Raw genomic sequence first — 17,963 nt, 5'->3', positions numbered from 1 at the left:
GATCCTTCTGTACTTGGTTCATTCTGATGCATTTAAACTTCACTCAATCCAAAACCAAAATATTGTACAATATTCTAAATGGGATTTAAGTCCTTTTCCTGACATGGCATAATCTGACACTTTTGGATTTTAGCCTACAAGATAAAGTCCAATCTAATTTGAATTTTTAATTGTTTTTTGAATCTGTTCATTAAATCTTTTTGCTACTTTAAAGTCACTTTTATCTTGCCATTTTGCAGTTTCAAGCTTCTCACTAAATTTCAGCTGTAGCCTATGGTTGATCAAATTAAATCTAATTATAGATGAGTTCATTGTTTTAATTTTCAGAGGAAGGAAGGAGCATGGTGTGCTGTAAAGCTTTGAATTGTACTGTTGAAAAAGGATATCCTTTAATTTGGAAGCTGAAAAAAAAACAATTGAGGAATTTGTCCATTTTGAAGGGAATAGCTCAAAATAACGTGCGAGCTGAAAATATCAGAGTAAAAATGAGAGTAAATATAACTTGAACCTATAAATTGTTTTGAGAAAGTACATTTCATTTTTCTGAATAAATGGCTCTAGTATTGTGCAATGGAAGCATCTTGATTTTACTTTCAGTTCCTCAAAAATAATATTAGCATTACCAATATTTTTTGATATTAAAGCCACATACTCCACACCGGAATATAAAGTGAAGAGTACAGGTGACCCACGCCCCCCACCCCCCCACCACACATACAGGGCGGTTGCATTTCTAGAGACCTGTCTGTATTGTGATTTTCCGTAACACGAAACCACTTCATCTGCACAGGCATCAAAAAATGGGGAGATAAATTTTATTTACTTTTTCCCCATATAGATTCTGTCAGAGCAAGTTTTATTTAGTATCTCAAATTTTGGCGTAGTAATTTATGAATTTTGTGAAGGCAAATTTCTGTTACTCAAATGACCATACAATATAGGGCTCACCTATGTTTCATTTCATTGGCTGAATGGTCTATCACTGAGTACTTAATATCATTGTTGCTTCAAACCCATAAATGGTTATACTTGCAATGTTTTGCTGCTTATAGATGAAATAAATTGTAACTTCCATTTGTGTTATACTGATATGTTGAAGAAAGCAAAGTTGTAAATTGTGGTCTGAAATCCATTTGATTGTGCCAGGTGTTGCCACAAAATGGTCACCAATTTTTTTTTAAAAAAGCAGCATTTTAGGCACAAATTTAAATCGTGGTCAATTTTTGATCTGGCTGTCGATAATCATGGAGTTAAAGCTGCAGTACTTTAACACACCCAATTACTTTTGGTAGTTTGAACAGCACAGTGTGTCAATTGTATTGTAAGCACGATAAAGTTCAATGAAATCAGTGCTAGCATTTGTTCCTTGAAGTTCAACCTCTTATAAACATGAGGACCTATGTGGAGCAGCTTCAGCTTTGAAACCTGGCTTGAGATGGAACCCTAGTTAAGATAAGATATCTTTATTAGTCACGTACATCGAAACACAGTGAAATATGCCTTTTGCGTAGAATGTTCTTGGGCAACCCACAAGTGTTGCCATGCTTCTGGTGCCAACATAGCATGCCCACAACTTCCTAACCCGTATGTCTTTGGAATGTAGGAGGAAACCCATGTAGACACGAGGAGAACGTACAAACTTCTTACAGACAGCGGCTGGAATTGAACCCAGGTCGCTGACGCTGTAATAGCATTATGCTAACTACTACACTACCGTGCCTGCCCTGTTCTGCGTGCAAATTCTGTTTAAGGTGAGGGCTTATAGATGATAAAGGTGATTGGTCATTACCTTCAAGTGTCTTCAGGAGACTTCACTGGTTTCAGATCTGCAGACAGAATATTTTCAGTTAGGAGGATTCTAGTACACTTCTGCCTCAACCAGGTTGATATAACAATTCTATGCACACGTGTATTTGGTTTATTCCCAATTACACTGAGAATAGTAACCATGACTGACTGGCTTCAACTAAAGCTAGATCAGGAGATCGAATTTGAAGGCAGAATACAAGGTTAATGGCAGGATTCTTAGCAGTGTGGAGAAACAGAGGGATCTCGGGGTCGACGTCCATAGATCCCTCAAGGTTATCATGCAGATTGATAGGGTGGTTAGGAAGGCATATGGTGTGTTGGCCTTCATTAGATGGGGTATTGAGTTCAAGAGCCATGAGGTAATGTTGCAGCTCTATAGAACTCTGGTTAGACCACACTTGCGGTATTGTGTTCAGTTCTGGTCGCCTCATTATAGAAAGTATGTGGAAGCTATAGAGAGGGTGCAGAGGAGAATGACCAGGATGCTGCCTGGATTGGAGAGCATGTTTTATGAGGATAGGTTGAGTGAGCTAGGGCTTTTCTCTTTGGAGAGAAGGATGAGAGGTCACTTGTTAGAGATGTACAAGATAAGAGGCATAGATCGAGTGGACTTTCAGAGACTTTCCCAGGACAAAAATGGTTAACATGAGGGGGCATAATTTTAAGGGGGATGTCAAGGGTAAGTTTTTTTTACACAGAATGGTGGGTGCGTAGAACGCACTGCCGGCAGAGGTTGTGGAGGCAGATACATTAGGGATATTTAAGAGACTCTTAGACCCGTGAATGATAGAGAAATGGAGGGCTATGTGGGAGGGAAGGGTTAGATAGATCTTGGAGCAGGATAAAATGTTGGCAGAACATTGTGGGCCGAAGGGCCTGTACTGTGATGTAATGTTCTTTGTTAAAGCAATAGATGCAGCATGTTAAATGATGTATAAAACAGGTTCATACAAGTTCTGGCACAGTTAGTACTTATTAGATATAAAATTTTGAATTCCAACTGTATTTAAATTTATTTTAATTGAGTGGAGCTAGGATCTTCTAGTTGAATATTTTTATCTGAATGCTCGAGCTCAAGTAGTAGGCCCACAGCATAATGCTGGTTGGTACTTTGAGTGCTTTTTCTTTAAGTATATTTGTACTTTTAAACTTGTATGGAATTGTATGTAACCATTTTAGCAGACATCTTGGAAATGTTGAAGTCTGAATGCATTAAATGCATGTGTTAGGTTTGGAGAGGTGATGATACTACCATTTATGATTTTTGCAGAGCCTTTTATTTTGATGTAATTTTCATATTTTTCTGCCTCTTACATTGAATGTTTTTGTATAAAATTTAAGATTAATGTTATACAAATGATTTTAAAGATATAGTGAAGGATATCTATTGTTTCCTAATGTAATTTAACACTAAAAATATTTTTCTTGTTATTGGAGCTAGTAATTCTGACATTACCGTGACTTTTTAAAAAAAAAAGGATCTGTCGGGGTTAAATATAGATTACGAATTTGCAATAAACATTATTCTATCACATTGTACTACTTCTGATCAAATTGTTAAATCAGTGTTATTTCATATTGTCCTTCTTCGCAGCTCATACACCAGACAACAGTTTCCTAGGATTTGTGGTTGAACAACATCTCAATGCCAGTGATATTAGTCATCCGGATGATATTAAAAGACAAAATCAGTCCTTGGTATATGGCAAAGTGGATCACTTTTGGAAGGTATATGCAGCCATGTTTCCACACTTTCAAGAATGGTTTGAGTTGTATTTCAATGAGATCGTAGTTGCATTACAGTTTAATTAGGTAGTCCAAACAACAGCTCCATCCATCCATCTTTTTTCCATATCCCTTAATTGGTAATGGGTTTATTATTGTCACAGGTACCCAGACAGATCATTCCATACATAAATACATCAAGGTAATACAAAAGGGAAAAAAAATGCAGAATATAGTGTCACTTAGAGAGTGCAGTGTTGATAAATGAATAAAGTTCAAGAGCCATGACGAGATGGATTAAGAGATCAAGAATTTATGTTTATCATAAAAGAGGTCCGTTCAAGAGCCTTATAACAAATCCCATTAATCTATCTTGAAAATTTTAATCCTATTGCATCCACAGCACTTTGGGAGTTGAGTTACAGATTTCCATTACCATTTGTGTGGGGAAATAGATACTTCTGATTTGTCTTAAATGGCCTAGCTTTAATCTTAAAATCATGCTTTCCTCTTGTCTTCCCCATTTTCCTTCCCTCTCGCCCCAACTACCACCAAAAGAAACAGAAACTATGAAATTCCTTTGCCACTTTATAAACCCTTGACTGGATCATCCCACTATCTTCTTATCTGAGGAACACAAATCATATTTGGGTAATTTATCCTCCTAATCTAAACTCTTCAAGCCTGCTTTTCTCGGTGAATCAATACTTTAATTCTTCTTACTTGTGCAAGGTGAGAGCCTAAAATCTAAATGTAAGGTTTCTGTTGTTTAACAATGAAGCAACTTAAGAGGCAAGATACATCTTGCCTCTGTCTCAACTTGTAGATTACTAGTTAACTAGAAGTTAACTGATGAATCCAGTAGGTAAAGTATGTTTCTTTCAACGTGTTGTTTCTCCTGTCACATGTTTGAACCCATGGCATTATTTGGAAGTGCTGGAGAGTTTTGCCTGGTGCCCTGTACATTTGACAGATGTTTTCTTTTTAAATGACAAGTTATCTGGTCATATTGTTATTTCTTGGAACTTGCTGTCAGCATATTGGTGCTCTACTTTCCATGTCACAGCACTGATTATCCTTCAGAATATATTTTGGCTTAAAGCACTTCCGGACATATTGAAGGAGACGTAAAGCCATTGTATAAACATGGAGACGTGAGACTGCAGAATGCTGGAATCTGCAGCAAAAAAACAAGCTGCTGGAAGAGCTCAGTAGGTCAGGTAGCATCCGTGAAGGGAAATGGAGTGCTGATGTTTCAGGTCGAGACTATTCATCTGGATTGAGTGTGTAGAGAGGATATAGCCAGTATAAAGGGGTAAGGGGGAAGGAGAGGTGGGGTAAGTGATGGGTGGATCCAGGTGAGGAGGACCTGACTGGCAGGTGGGGGAGAAAAGTGGAGATGGTGTCAGAGACTGGGAGGTGATGTGGAAAAACAAAGGGCTGCAGATTATGGGATCTGATAAAACAGGTGAAATGTGGAGCCAGATGGGAGGGGGATGTTGGGTAGATGGGAAAGTGGGATTGGGGGGATAGAGAACCCCAGTGAGAGGAGTGTGTGGGTGATGGGCAGATGGGGGAGGAAAAGAAAATGTGATCGGGAGATTTAGGGGGTGGGGTTGGAAATGGAGGACCTGGATACATCAAAAGGACAGAAAGGGATAGGGGGAGCAGGTTAACTGAAATTGAGACTTCAGTCTTTATGCCTTTGGGCTGTAGACTACCCAGGTGGAATACAAGGTGCTATTCCTACCCAGGCCAGGTGTCTGGCTCTGTGGCTCAGAAGGGAAGGGGGAGGAAACAGGAGTGCAGTAGTGTTAGGGGAACAGATGGGAGATTCTGTGGACAAGAACGAGACTCCTGGGTAGTATGTTACTTCCCAGGATCAGCGGCATCTCAGATCAAGTCCACAGCATTGTTAAGGGGGAGGGTGAGCAGCCAGAAATTATGGTCCACATCAGTACCAATGACATAGGCAGGAAGGGTGATGAGATCCTGCAAAGTGAGTTCAGGGAGCTAGGTGCTAAGTTAAAAGACAGGATGCGTCTATTTCAATGCAAGGAGTATTGTAGACAAGGCAAATGAACTTGGAGCATGGATTGGCACGTGGAATTGTGATGATGTAGCCATTAGTGAGACTTGGTTGCAGGAGGGGCAGGACTGGCAGCTTGGTGTTCCGGGGTTCCGATGTTTTAGACACGATAGAGAGGGACGTATTAAAAGGGGAGAGGTGACATTACTCATCAGGGAAAATGTCACAGCAAGTACTCAGGACATAGTGGAGGGCTCTTCTACTGAGGCAATATGGGTAAAACTGAGGAATAAAGGGATGACTACGTTAATGGGACTATATTATAGACCCCTCAATCCTCAGCAGAGTTTAGAGGACCAAATTTGTAGAGAGCAGAGAGTTGCAAGGAAAATAAGGTTGTGATATAGGTGATTTTAACTTTCTACATATTGACTGGGACTCCCATACTGTAAAGGGATTGGATGGGATGGAGTTTGTCAAGTGTGTTCAGCAAAGTTTCCTTAATAATTAGAGGTCCCAAATGGAGAGCGCGATACTGGATCTCTTAGGGAATGAGACAGAGCAGGTGACAGAAGTGTGTGTAGGAAAACACTTTGGATCTTGTGATCATAATTCCATTAGTTTAAAGATAATTACGGAGAAGGATAGAACTAGTCCTCAGGTTGCAATTCTAAGTTAGAGTAAGGCCAATTTTGATGGCATCAGAAGGGTTCTGGCAGGTGCAGATTGGGATAGCCTGTTTTCTAGCAAAGAGATGCTTAGGAAGTAGGCTTTCAAAAGTGAAATATTGAGAGTACAGAAACTATATGTTCCTGTTAGAATAAAAGGCAAGGCTAGCAGGTTTAGGGAACCTTGGTTATTGAGGGATATTGAGGCCCTGATAAAGAAAAAGGTGGGACACAAGGTATTAGGAGTTTGGATCAAATGAGGCACTTGAGGAGTAAAAGAAATGCAAGGGAACACTTGAGAGAAATCAGGAGGGTAAAAAGAAGACATGAGGTTGCTCTGGCAGACAGGGTGAAAGACTCCCAAGTGTTTCTATAGGTATATTAAGAGCAAAAAGGTAGCAAGGGGAAAAAATTGGTCCTCTTGAAGATCAGTGTGGCCATCTATGTATGGGGCCGAGAGAGAACGGGGGAGATCTTAAATGAAGTTTTGCATCAGTATTTACTCTGGAGACTGACTGACTTTAGAATTGGGGAAAATGAGTAGTGAGGTCATGGACCTTATCCGGATTACGGAAGCGGAAATGCTGGCTGTCTTGAGGTGAATTAAAGTGGATAAATCCCCAGGGTCTGACGAGGTGTCCCCTCGGACTTTGAGGAAAGTTAGTGGGTGAGGTACCAGAGGATAGCTAATATTCTATTCAATAATGGCTCTAAGGATAAGTCGGGAAATCATAGGCCGGTGGGCCTGATATCAGTTGTGGGTAAATTAGTGGAAGGCATTCTAAGGGACAGGATATATAAGTATTTGGACAGATTAGGGATTAGGGATAGTCAACATGGCGTTGTGTGTAGCAGGTCATTTCTAACCAATCTTGTAGAGTTTTTTTGAGGAGGTTACCAAGAAGGTCGATGAGGGAAAGGCGGTGGGCGTTGTCTACGTGGACTTTAGCAAGGCCTTTGACAAAGTCCTGCGTGGGAGGCTGGTCCTGAATTTTAAGTCAGTTGGCATTCAGGATGAAGTAGTCAATTGGATTCAACATTGGCTTAGCGGGAGAAGCCAGAGTGGTAGTAGATGGTTCTCTCTCTGACTGGAGCCCTGTGACTAGTGGTGTGCCGCAAGGATTGGTCTTGGGTCATTTGTTTACCTATATTAATGATTTGGATGATAATGTGGTAAACTGAATCAGCAAGTTTGCAGATGACACCAAGATTGGGGGGTGTAGTGGACAGTGAGGATGGCTATCAAAGCTTGCAGCGTGATCTTGACCAGTTTGGAAAATGGGTTGAAAAATGGCTGATGGAATTTAATGCAGACAAGTGTGAGGTTTTGCACTTTGGGAGGACAAACCAGCGTAGGACTTGCACACTGAATGGTAGGGCTCTGAGGTGTGCAGTTGAACAGAGGGACCTGGGAATACAGGTCCATGGTTCCTTTTAAGCGGTGTCACAGGTAGATAGGGTCATAAAGAGCTTTTGGCCCTTTGGACTTCATAAATCAGGGCATTGAATACAGGAGTTGGGATGTTATGTTGAAGTTGTATAAGACGTTGGTGAGGCCAAATTTAGAGTATTATGTACAGTTCTGGTCACCTACCTACAGGAAAGATATCAATAAGCTTGAAAGAGTGCAGAGAATTTATAAGGTTGTTACTGGGACTTGAGGACCTCAGTTATAGGGAAAGGTTGAATAGGTTAGGACTTCATTCCCTGGAGTGCAGGAGAATAAGGGAAGATCTTGTAGAGGTGTACAAAATTGAGGGGTATAGGTAGGGTGAATGCATACAGGCTTTTCCCCCCCCCCCCCCAAGGTTGGGTGAGACTAGAACTAGAGGACATGCCTAGGGTGAAAGGTAAAATATATAAGGGGAATCTGAGGGAAACTTCTTCACTCGGTGTTGAGTGTGGAATGAGCTGCCAGTGGAAGTGGTAGATGCAGATTCAGTTGTTACATTTAAGTTTGGATAGGTACATGGATGGGAGGGGTTTGGAGGGGCATGGTCTGGATGCAGGTAGATGGGACTAGCAGAAGATCAGGTTGGCATGGACTAGAAGGGCCTCCTTCTGTGCTGTAGTACTCTGACTCTATAATCTACAGTCCTTCATCTCACGTCCTAGCCTCTCGCTATCTCCACCCTTCCCTCCCCATCTGCCAATCAACTCTTCCTCATCGGGATCCACCTATTGCTTGCCAGCTGTTGCACCACCCCTCCCCCACACTGGCTATCTCCCCCTTGTTTTTAGTCCAGGTGAAGGGTCTCGACTGAAATGTCAACTGTCCATTTCCTTCCACAGATGCTGCCTGACCTGAGTTCCTCCAGCAACTTGTCTTTTTGCTTCATTATATAAACATGACTGTTTCTTTTTACATTATCTGAGATGGCCTTGTGGGATGCTCAATTCTATCAAATACTCCAATTCCCACTCCTGGTGGAGTTAGTTTAGAATTCAAGTGTTGGCAGTGGATTCTGATTTCAGGTCATAACTTTATATAAACAAAAAAGAACAGGATTAGATTTTTGAGCCTGATTTGCCATTCTATAACATCAAGGGTGATGTTCCACCCCAAATTATCTTGCCCAGCTCTTTCACAAATTCACCCTCTATCTTGAATAAATGAAGTATCCACATCTCTCTGGGATAAAGAATTACAAAAAGATCATAACCTTGGGTGAAAACACTTGTCCTTGGTATTAAATGATTAAAGCCATATTCTGTTGCTGAAATTCTAGCATCTATCTCATTCTTCTAGGCCCCAAAGAGTCTTCTCTCACCTCATTTCTGAATCATGCCTTCCTCTGACTCTCAGTCCCCCTTCACAACCTACTGCAGAACAGGTAATAGATACCACCTCTTTTATAATGTGTGGAAGGTGCAACAGGTTGCAATTAATTGGGAGAACATCTGTGGAGATACTGTCCAATCAAAACAGCAAATTCTTTGCACATCCCCAGTGTCACACTCCCAAGTTCCTAGTTGTCCCTTGGCTGTGTTTGTTATTTTGGTCACCAGCAAGCATCATAGAGTGGATGATCTGTGATTTTTTTTTTCCCCACCCCCAAGAGCAAATCATGTGACCTTTTCCAGTACATAGTGTTGACCATAAGGTACTGGTGGTGGTCATAATCCAGCTACACTTAAGCAACAGTTGTTCTGGTTGTTGAAGTGTTGTAAGGAATTGGCTTTGTGGCCAAGATTGCGAATGATAGGTCGGTGGAGGGGCAGGTAGTGTTGAGGAAGCAGGAAGTCTGCAGGACTTGGACAGGTTGGGAGAATGGGCAAAGAAGTGGCAGATGGAATACAGCATAGGGATGTGTATGGTCATGCACTTTGGTAGAAGGAATAAAGGTGTAGACTATTTTCTAAACGGGAGGTGAATTTAGAAATTGGAGGTGCAAAGGGACTTGGGAGTCCTAGTACAGGATTCCCTAAAGGTTAACTTGCAGGTTGAGTCAGTAGTAAGGAAGGCAAATGCAATGTTAGCATTCATTTCAAGAGGACTAGAATATAAAAGCAAGGATGTAATGCTAAGGCTTTATAAGGAGTTGGTCAGACCACATTTGGAGTATTGTAAGCAGTTTTGGGCCCTATTTCTGAGGAAGGATGTGCTAGCATTGAAGGGGGTCCAGCATTTGATGGCTCTGGGCCTGTACTTGCTGGAGTTTAGAAGGATGAGGGGGGCATCTCATTGAAACCTACCAAATGTTGGAAGGCCTGTATAGAGTGGACATGAAGAGGATGCTTCCAGTAGTGGGAGAGTCTAGGACCAGAGGGCACAGCCTCAGAATAAAAGGATGTCCCTTTAGAACAGATGAGAAGGAATTTATTTAGCCAGAGGATGGTGAATCTGTCAAATTCATTGCCACAGATGGCTGTGGAGGCCAAGTCATTAGGTAAAGTGGAGGTTGATAGGCTGTTGATTAGTAAGGGTGTCAAAGCTTATGGGGGAGAAGGCAGGAAAATGGGGGTGAGGGAAAAATAAATCAGCCATGATCAACTGGCAGAGCAGACTCAATGGGTCGAATGGCCTAATTCTGTTCCTATGTCTTATGGTCTTAAGTTGGTGTGTGACCTCCTGTCTGTCACTTCCTAGTGGCAAGCTTGCAGTTTGGCAGATTGGTGCTGCTTCAGCTTCTCCGCTCAAGGTGAATGAAATAAATTTAACTGTTGTGATTGGAGAGCTTTTTCTTGCATGGTAAATGCATCAGTGAGTTGCAAGCTGCAAAATGTGGCAAGTTTCCAATGCCACCACCTGAAATGATCTGACTGAACTTCAAGGCCATGGTAATCTTCTGCTTTGGTAGTGTGTTCCATGCACAGGTATGTGGCTGGAGCTCTCATTTCAGAAGGTGGAAGATTGAGGTCATTGCCACCTTTTAGAAAATCTTATCCTGCAAATATGTCTGCCTAGAGTTTATTGTGCATCCTAATATATGCATAAGAGAGTATAACAGAAGGGTGCTGTCTACTCTCAATCAATCAATCGATCATTCTCTTCTCCATCACGCCCTGCACCCCCCCCACCCCCAAAAAATCCAGTATCTAATTGGGTAATTGGTGGTATAAATCTGGGGGCAGGATTTGGGATGCCCACTGACAGAAGGCCTGATCTAGCTGGTGCTGAAGCTGGAGTCCAGTACGTATGGATGGAGATGAGGGTATCTGACTGAGATGGCATGAGGGGTTATTTCACACCAAAGGAATCAAATTTTGGAAGTGGCATTCAATCTGCATATACTACTGAGATCTCTTGCCAACATTGTTTATAAATGAGAAATTCTGTTACATTATAGAGGATGTGTAAGTTACTTCAAAATATATTGACAGTTGGAGAAGTTAGGGATAAGTTTACATCGATATAATTAAGGAAATTGTGTTTTGGGGGCTATGTAAAGTTGGAGCTAAGATTTTCAGGATTATTGTTTATAACTTTAGTGACTCAACTGAAGCCTCAACCGTCTCCTCCAGGGGTTCAGTGCATGTGACTAAGGATAAATTTGTATCATGTGATTCCTAAACTAAGAATGAAAGGAAGGGATTATACCAAAAATGTGTGAGTATTTAGATTAAGTTAAGATATCCAGCTATATTCAGTCAGATTACTAAAACCTAAATTATAATGACAATTTAATAGATCTGAAGATATTGATTTCACTTCTGCAAAGTAAATTTGATAGATTACCTGATACTCAATTGACAGATCACCTCATCTCCTATATACACTCAATCTGTATATATTTTGTTGAGAGCTGGTGGCATCTGGTTCAGTTCATTTGACAGTTGATATATTAACAGTATGTTAAATGAGACCAAAAATACAGGCAGTTTTCCCTTGAGTGGTGTTTAACGTAGATCTGAAAATTCGGTGAAAATTCACTTGTGTATGAGAGCTAGTTTTTAAATGTAGATTTGCAACAGTAATGAATATAATGTTGGAAAATTCACTTGTTTTGTTTTCCAGTCAGTGTCTATTTTGAAACATGCATTTAGGAGCCAATCTAATTAAGTCCTCTGAAAGCAATTAACTGAGTTCAGTCAAAACAGCAGTGTAATTTTTAAAGTATTTCCACCCAGAATGATTGCACATTTCAAAGGAAAGGAATTAACTCCAAACTTTAAAACAGGGAAAATTACCCCGAAATTGAAACAATAAAAGATGAGCATCAGAAGTTTTTTTAAAAAAAAGTATTTTGATGCAGCAAGAAGATATTTGATTGAAATGTTTTTATTGAATTATCCAAAATAAGTTTTTCCCCTACATTTGTTTATTAAATATAAAACATTATCCCTTGGTGGAACATATGCATGGCTTAAACTGAGCTTAAAAAACATAACACATTTGAGCAGGAGCAGGCCACTCGGTCCCTCAGCCTTGCTCCACCATGTAATATTATGGCCTTTGATTGTACCTCAACTCCACAATCCCATCTACCCCAATAACTTTTCACACCCTTGTACGTCAAGAATCTTATCTACCTTTTTTTTAAAAAAAATTCTAAAACTCTGATTCCACCTTCCTTTAAGGAAGGTGGTTCCAAAGATTCACACTCATGAGGAAAAAACAATTTGCCTCCTCTGTCTTAAGCAGGTGGCCTCTTGTTTTTGGATCGTGATCCTTTAGTTCTAGATACTTCTACAAAATGTGTGTTCTATCCTGTCAAGAGCTCCCAGGATCTTGTGCTTCAATTGGTCTCGCTCTTTTAAACTCCAATAGATACAAAACTAGCCAACCCTACCTCTTAAGGAACTTGCCCATTCCAGGTATTAGTCCAGTAAACCTCTAAGATGCTTCAAAGGCATTAATATTGTTCTTAAAGAGGCCAACACTGTACACAGTATCCCAAATGTGGTCACACTATTGGCCTAAATAATTAAAGCATAACCTCTCTATTTTGGAATTCAGTTTCCTCATCAATAAAGGATAACATTCTGTTATTTTTCCAAATTACCTGCTGTACCTGCCATTGCTTCCTGTAAGGCAAAACCTAACAGCATAAATGGCAGTGATGCTACACTCCCCAATGAGCTCAATGCTTTTATGCACGCTTTGAAAGGGAAAATACACTACACCTGTGCGAATCTCCACAGCATCCATCGACCCTACAATCTCTCTTGGAGGCTGACGTCAGAACATCCTTCAAGAGGGTGAACCCTCGCAAGGCATCAGTCCCCACTGGTGTACCTGGTTGGGTACTGAAAACCTGTGCTGACCAACGGACTGGAGCATTCAAGGACATCTTCAACCTCTCACTGCTGTGGTCTGAGGTTTCTACCTGCTTCAAAAGGGCAGCAATCAAGAAGAGCAGAGTGAGCTGCCTCAATGACAATCGCCTGGTAGCACTCACATCTACCATAATGAAATGCTTCGAGACATTGGGTATGGCTAGAATTAACTCCTGCCTGAGCAAGGACCTGGACCTGCTGCAATTCGCCTATTGCTGCAACAGGTCTACAGCAGATGCAATTTCAATGGCTCTCCATTCTGCTTTGGAGCATCTAGACAGCAGCCTGATGTATGTTTTGCTGCTGTTTATCAATTACAGCTTGGTGTTCAATACCATCTTCCCCTCAGCATTAATCGCCAAGCTTCAAAACCTGAGCCTCTGGTACCTCTGCAACTCAATCCTCAACTTTCTCATCGGGAGACCACAATCAGTGCAGATTGGTAATAACATCTCCTCGCGATAATCAACACAGGCTCACCTCAGGGATGCTTGCTTAGTCCACTGCTCTGCTCTACTCTACACTCATGGATATGTGGCTAAGCACAGCTCAAATGCTGCCTACAAATTCACAGATGACACCACTGTTGTTGGTGAAATCTCAGATGGCAATGGGGAAGCGTACAGGAGTGAGATGGATCAACTGGTTGAGTGGTGTCGCAACAACAACCTCTCAACATTAGCAAGACCAAGGAATTGATTGTAGACTTCAGGAAGGGGAAGTTGGGAGAACGCACACCAGTCCTTACTGAAGGGCCAGTTGTGGAAAGGGTGAGCAGCTTCAAGTTCCTGGGCATCAACATGTTAGAGGATCTATCCTGGCCCCAACACATTGATGCAATCACAAAGAAGGCACGCCAGCAGATCTACTTCATTAGGAGTTTGAGGAGATTTGGTGTGTCACCAAAGACTTGCAAATTTGTATGTACAGTGGAGAGCATTCTGACTAGTTGCATCACAGCGTGGTATGGAGGCTCCAATGCACAGGACTGCAAGAGGCTGCAGAGGTTTATAGACACGGCCAGCTCCTTCATGGGCACAATCCTCCCCACCATCACCTCTTCAAGAGGTGGTGCCTCAAGAAGGTGGTATCCATTACTAAGGAACCTCGCAGTCCGGGCTGTCTTCTCATTACTACCTCGGGGAGGAGGTACAGGAGCCTGAAGACCCATATGCAACGATTTAGGAAAAGCTGCTTCGCCTCCGCCATCAGATTTCTGAATGGTCCATGAACATTATCTCGTTATTCCTTCTTTCGCACTATTTATTTTGTAATTTTTAGTAATTTTGTCTTTGCACTGTACTGCTGCCACAAAACAACAAATTTCACATAAGACAGTGGTGATAACGCTGATTCTAACTAGTCTGTTGCAAATTTTGCACTAGAACACCCCCTTTTTATAATGACAGCAAGACCCCTCTTCATTTATGGCATGTTCCTAAACAAGCTATACAAGATGTGGATGAATGATTGTTAAAATGAGAAAAATTTAAATTTACAAACTTAGTGAGGAAATTCATGATATTGACTTGGCACTTCTTTGCAATGGATTTTTGCCCACTTTAAGTTGGAATATATTATTGAGTTTGGCAAATTGGATGCACTAGGTAGTATACTATGGGGTGTTGGTCATAATGAAACTGCAGACCCTTGTCACAGGAATTGCTCGAGTGGTGTCGATGAAATTTAGTACAGTAAAAATTCAGTCCATAGTTTAGCAAGGAACTTGTTATTTCAGAATTGTTTACTAATTTGTTTTATATGTCAATGGAAGATAAGTTAATTCTTTTTCACCTCCTGCTTGCTCACAGGATAAAAGATCTTACTTGGATATAATTCACACATACACGGAAGTCCATGGCACAGTTCACGGAACAAGCACAGTCCACATTCCTAATTACGTGAAAAACCATGGGATACTTAGTGGACGTGACCTTCAGCTCCTGCTACGAGAAACTAAGGTGCAAAATGTGCTTTATATTTAGCTGATATTTTGATGTGGTAAAATATTTGTCAAACACATTGGAGCATTAAGGCTTAATATTCAAATGATCTACAGCTAATCCAAATTCAACTCTAGCTGTTCCACATAGAAAGTAAAAAAAAATTATTTGTAATTTAGTAAGATGATGGAAGAAAATGCTAAATCTAACTCCATTCTGAATCTGGATTTTTTGCCGGTGTATCAGCTTTCACTATCCATCTGCATCATTCTGCAGAATGTCTACACATTTAAACAACAAGGCCCATGAATTTATTGTTAATGTTTGCATTGACATTGCGGTTATGACAGAAAATCGGTAGATGAGAGATGATATCTGTCCTGATCTGTTGCCCTCTTTATCACCACTTGCCGTGCCCAGAATGTCATAATAATGTAGATCTTGCTACCAAACTACACATTAATTTGTCCTCTCTCCTTTATACCCAATACACCCCACAAATAAACAATAAATATGCTCTATGTGCATTAACGCATTTTAATAAATGTATTAAAACATTTAAATACCTAAAAAGAATCTGTTCTTTGTTAGTTTTAAAGTTTGTTAAAGCTAACAAACTTTAATTTGAATGAATTGATAATTGGAAGCAGTGATCAGTTTTGAAATCACAAGGTGCCCTGGCCCTTTGACCCTCCTCTGCCATTCATTAAGATCATGGCTGATTTTTTTTTTCCACTGCAATACCATTTTCTAGCACTGTCTCCATATCCCTTGATTCCACTAATGTCCAGAAAATGGCTTCAAGTAAGAGGTTATTTTAATAGAATTTACAAACAATTCTATAGAACACTTAGCAATGGAGAAAATAACTTAACATTAATGTGCAGTTTCTCTACTTTTTGCATTGTGATTCTAGGTATGAACACACCAATACTAAAATTATACTTCCTTAAGATCAAACCTATTGTTGAGATGACTGATGATGAATCAAATTACCATTGTACAAATGTCACTGGCCAGCCTATCCCTAAGTAAGCTAGGCCATTTCAGATTGGTGAGAAGCATAAAGGCCAGACTAGGTGAAAATAGTGGATTTCTTTCCCTAAGAGAATTAATGAACTAGATTGTTAAAACAGTCCTGTAGATTCATGATCACCATTGTTGATACTGTCTTTTTATTCCAGATTTATTTTAGTGCTGTGGTGGGATTTGAGCGCCAGCTTCCATCTCTGTGTTCCAGGCCCTCAGATAGTAGTTCAGTAACTTAACCACTGCATTAGTGTGTCAATTACTTTTGACATTGTATATTTTTTTGACAATTTGTTTTTCTGGAACTGATGTCCTTCACAAAACTGAAACTTGATGTAAAGATTTAACAGCTTACTTTTTTTCTTTTTGCAGTTGTTTGTTGGTCTTGGTTTTCCATATGAAGGTCCAGCTCCTCTGGAAGCCATTGCAAATGGATGTGCATTCCTAAATCCACGCTTCAGTCCACCTAAAAGCAGTAAAAACACTGAATTTTTCAAAGGCAAGCCAACTCTCAGAGAGGTGAGTTTATCCTGGGATTAGGAAGTTGGGGGGAAAAATTAATTTGAGATGTAGGGGAAAGCCTATGCTGCTTTGTTCCTTTTCAATTAACATTCTATAAAGACAGCAGTTACTTAATCATACATTTGGAATTTGGCCTCTGCATCTGATTTTAAATACTGAAAAATGGCTCAACTATTGGTGTCAAATCAATGAAAGCAAAATCCCTTGTCATTATTTAAATACAGATGACATTTCAGCCAATGAAATAAATTGAGAAGTTGACTTTACAAAAATGGCATCTTGCTGTCTGACTCTCCATTGATGCATGCATGGATACATACTAGAAAGAGTAAGCCACTCAGCCCTTCAAGCTTGCTTCACCAGTTACCTTGATACCAGATTATAAACTTGCCTCCATTTTCCCTTTTACCATTGTTAACCTGTCACCCTTATTATGAGTATGTACCTACCTGTTTCAAAGATGTTTAAATAATACTTTCATTGCCGTTTGAGGAGCAGAGTACCAAAGACCCTCAACAATCTGAGAGAAAGTATTCATCTCAGTTTTGTTTTAAATGGGTGATTTATATTGTTAAATGGTGACCCCTAGTTCTAAATTTCCTTGTCAAGACTTTGTGTGTTTTAGTGCACTTCCCTAAAATCCAGCAGTTACAAGACTAGTCTGTTCAGCCTTGTAAGACAATGTGCCCATTCCAGGTATCGGTCTTGTAAGTGTTCTCTGTCACGAACCAACAACAAAAGAAACACACTGAGCATGATTTAGTGTTAAAAACTATTTTATTAATCACTACTTATGATAATACGTAAAATAAAAGTAAAAATGTTAGTATGTTAGAATTCAAAAATGTTAAACCTCGAACGTTAACCCCAAAACTAAACTCGTCGTGTGTGTGTGTGTGTGTGTGACAAAGTCCAAAACTCCCAGTTCCTGAATGGTTCTTAAAGTTCAGTTCCGCAAGCCATAAGGTGAAACATGAGCAAGGGCTTCTTCAACAACCACCGTTGTCTGAAGATAAGATGTAGATGTAGAAAAACAGAGAGAGAGTACATACGAAATCCAAATGTTCCACGATGGAACCCAAACGACACTTCAGTGTTTACTCGGTAGTGACTTCCTCACCCCGAAAAGCATCCGAACCGTGGTCGTCCACACACAAATACCTGTTTCCTTCTACAGGTCAGCAACAAAGTGAACTCCACTGGATTACTTCCAACTTCCATACATGGATTTCAGTGGCAAACACAGTTATTGTTTCTCATCCATCGATAGAGAAAACAAGCAGGCTGGTGTCTCTCTCCCTTCTCTCTCTCTCCTTCCTCTTCTTCTTCTTACTTCAACAACGTCATTACGTCCTTTATCTTCTATTGACGTAAGCACGCCCCACACACACATACACACACACTCTCTATCTTAAAGGGACTTTCACTGAGTCCGTAACACCTCCCACCTAAAAAAAAAATTTCCCAAGAAAATTTTAACCGCGCATAGTTAGTAATTTTAATAATTATCATGCTACA

At 40.4% G+C, this 17,963-nt stretch overlaps 1 protein-coding gene across 5 annotated transcripts in view; it reads left to right on the top strand.

Moving 5' to 3' along the window:
- Window positions 1–17,963, top strand: part of mgat5 (alpha-1,6-mannosylglycoprotein 6-beta-N-acetylglucosaminyltransferase) — a 117,010-nt gene that overhangs the window by 73,874 nt on the left and 25,173 nt on the right. For all 5 annotated transcript variants that reach the window (XM_052033299.1, XM_052033210.1, XM_052033372.1 and 2 more), the window contains 3 exons: window positions 3,404–3,537; window positions 14,763–14,912; window positions 16,296–16,442. In XM_052033299.1, the coding sequence (XP_051889259.1) occupies window positions 3,404–3,537; window positions 14,763–14,912; window positions 16,296–16,442 (431 nt within the window). The remainder of the gene's footprint in view (window positions 1–3,403; window positions 3,538–14,762; window positions 14,913–16,295; window positions 16,443–17,963) is intronic.

Source organism: Pristis pectinata, chromosome 1 (assembly GCF_009764475.1).
Source record: "Pristis pectinata isolate sPriPec2 chromosome 1, sPriPec2.1.pri, whole genome shotgun sequence".
Lineage (NCBI taxonomy): Eukaryota > Metazoa > Chordata > Chondrichthyes > Rhinopristiformes > Pristidae > Pristis > Pristis pectinata.
The sequence above is the reverse complement of the archived record's forward strand: the minus strand, read 5'-3'. Positions and strand labels throughout refer to the sequence as shown.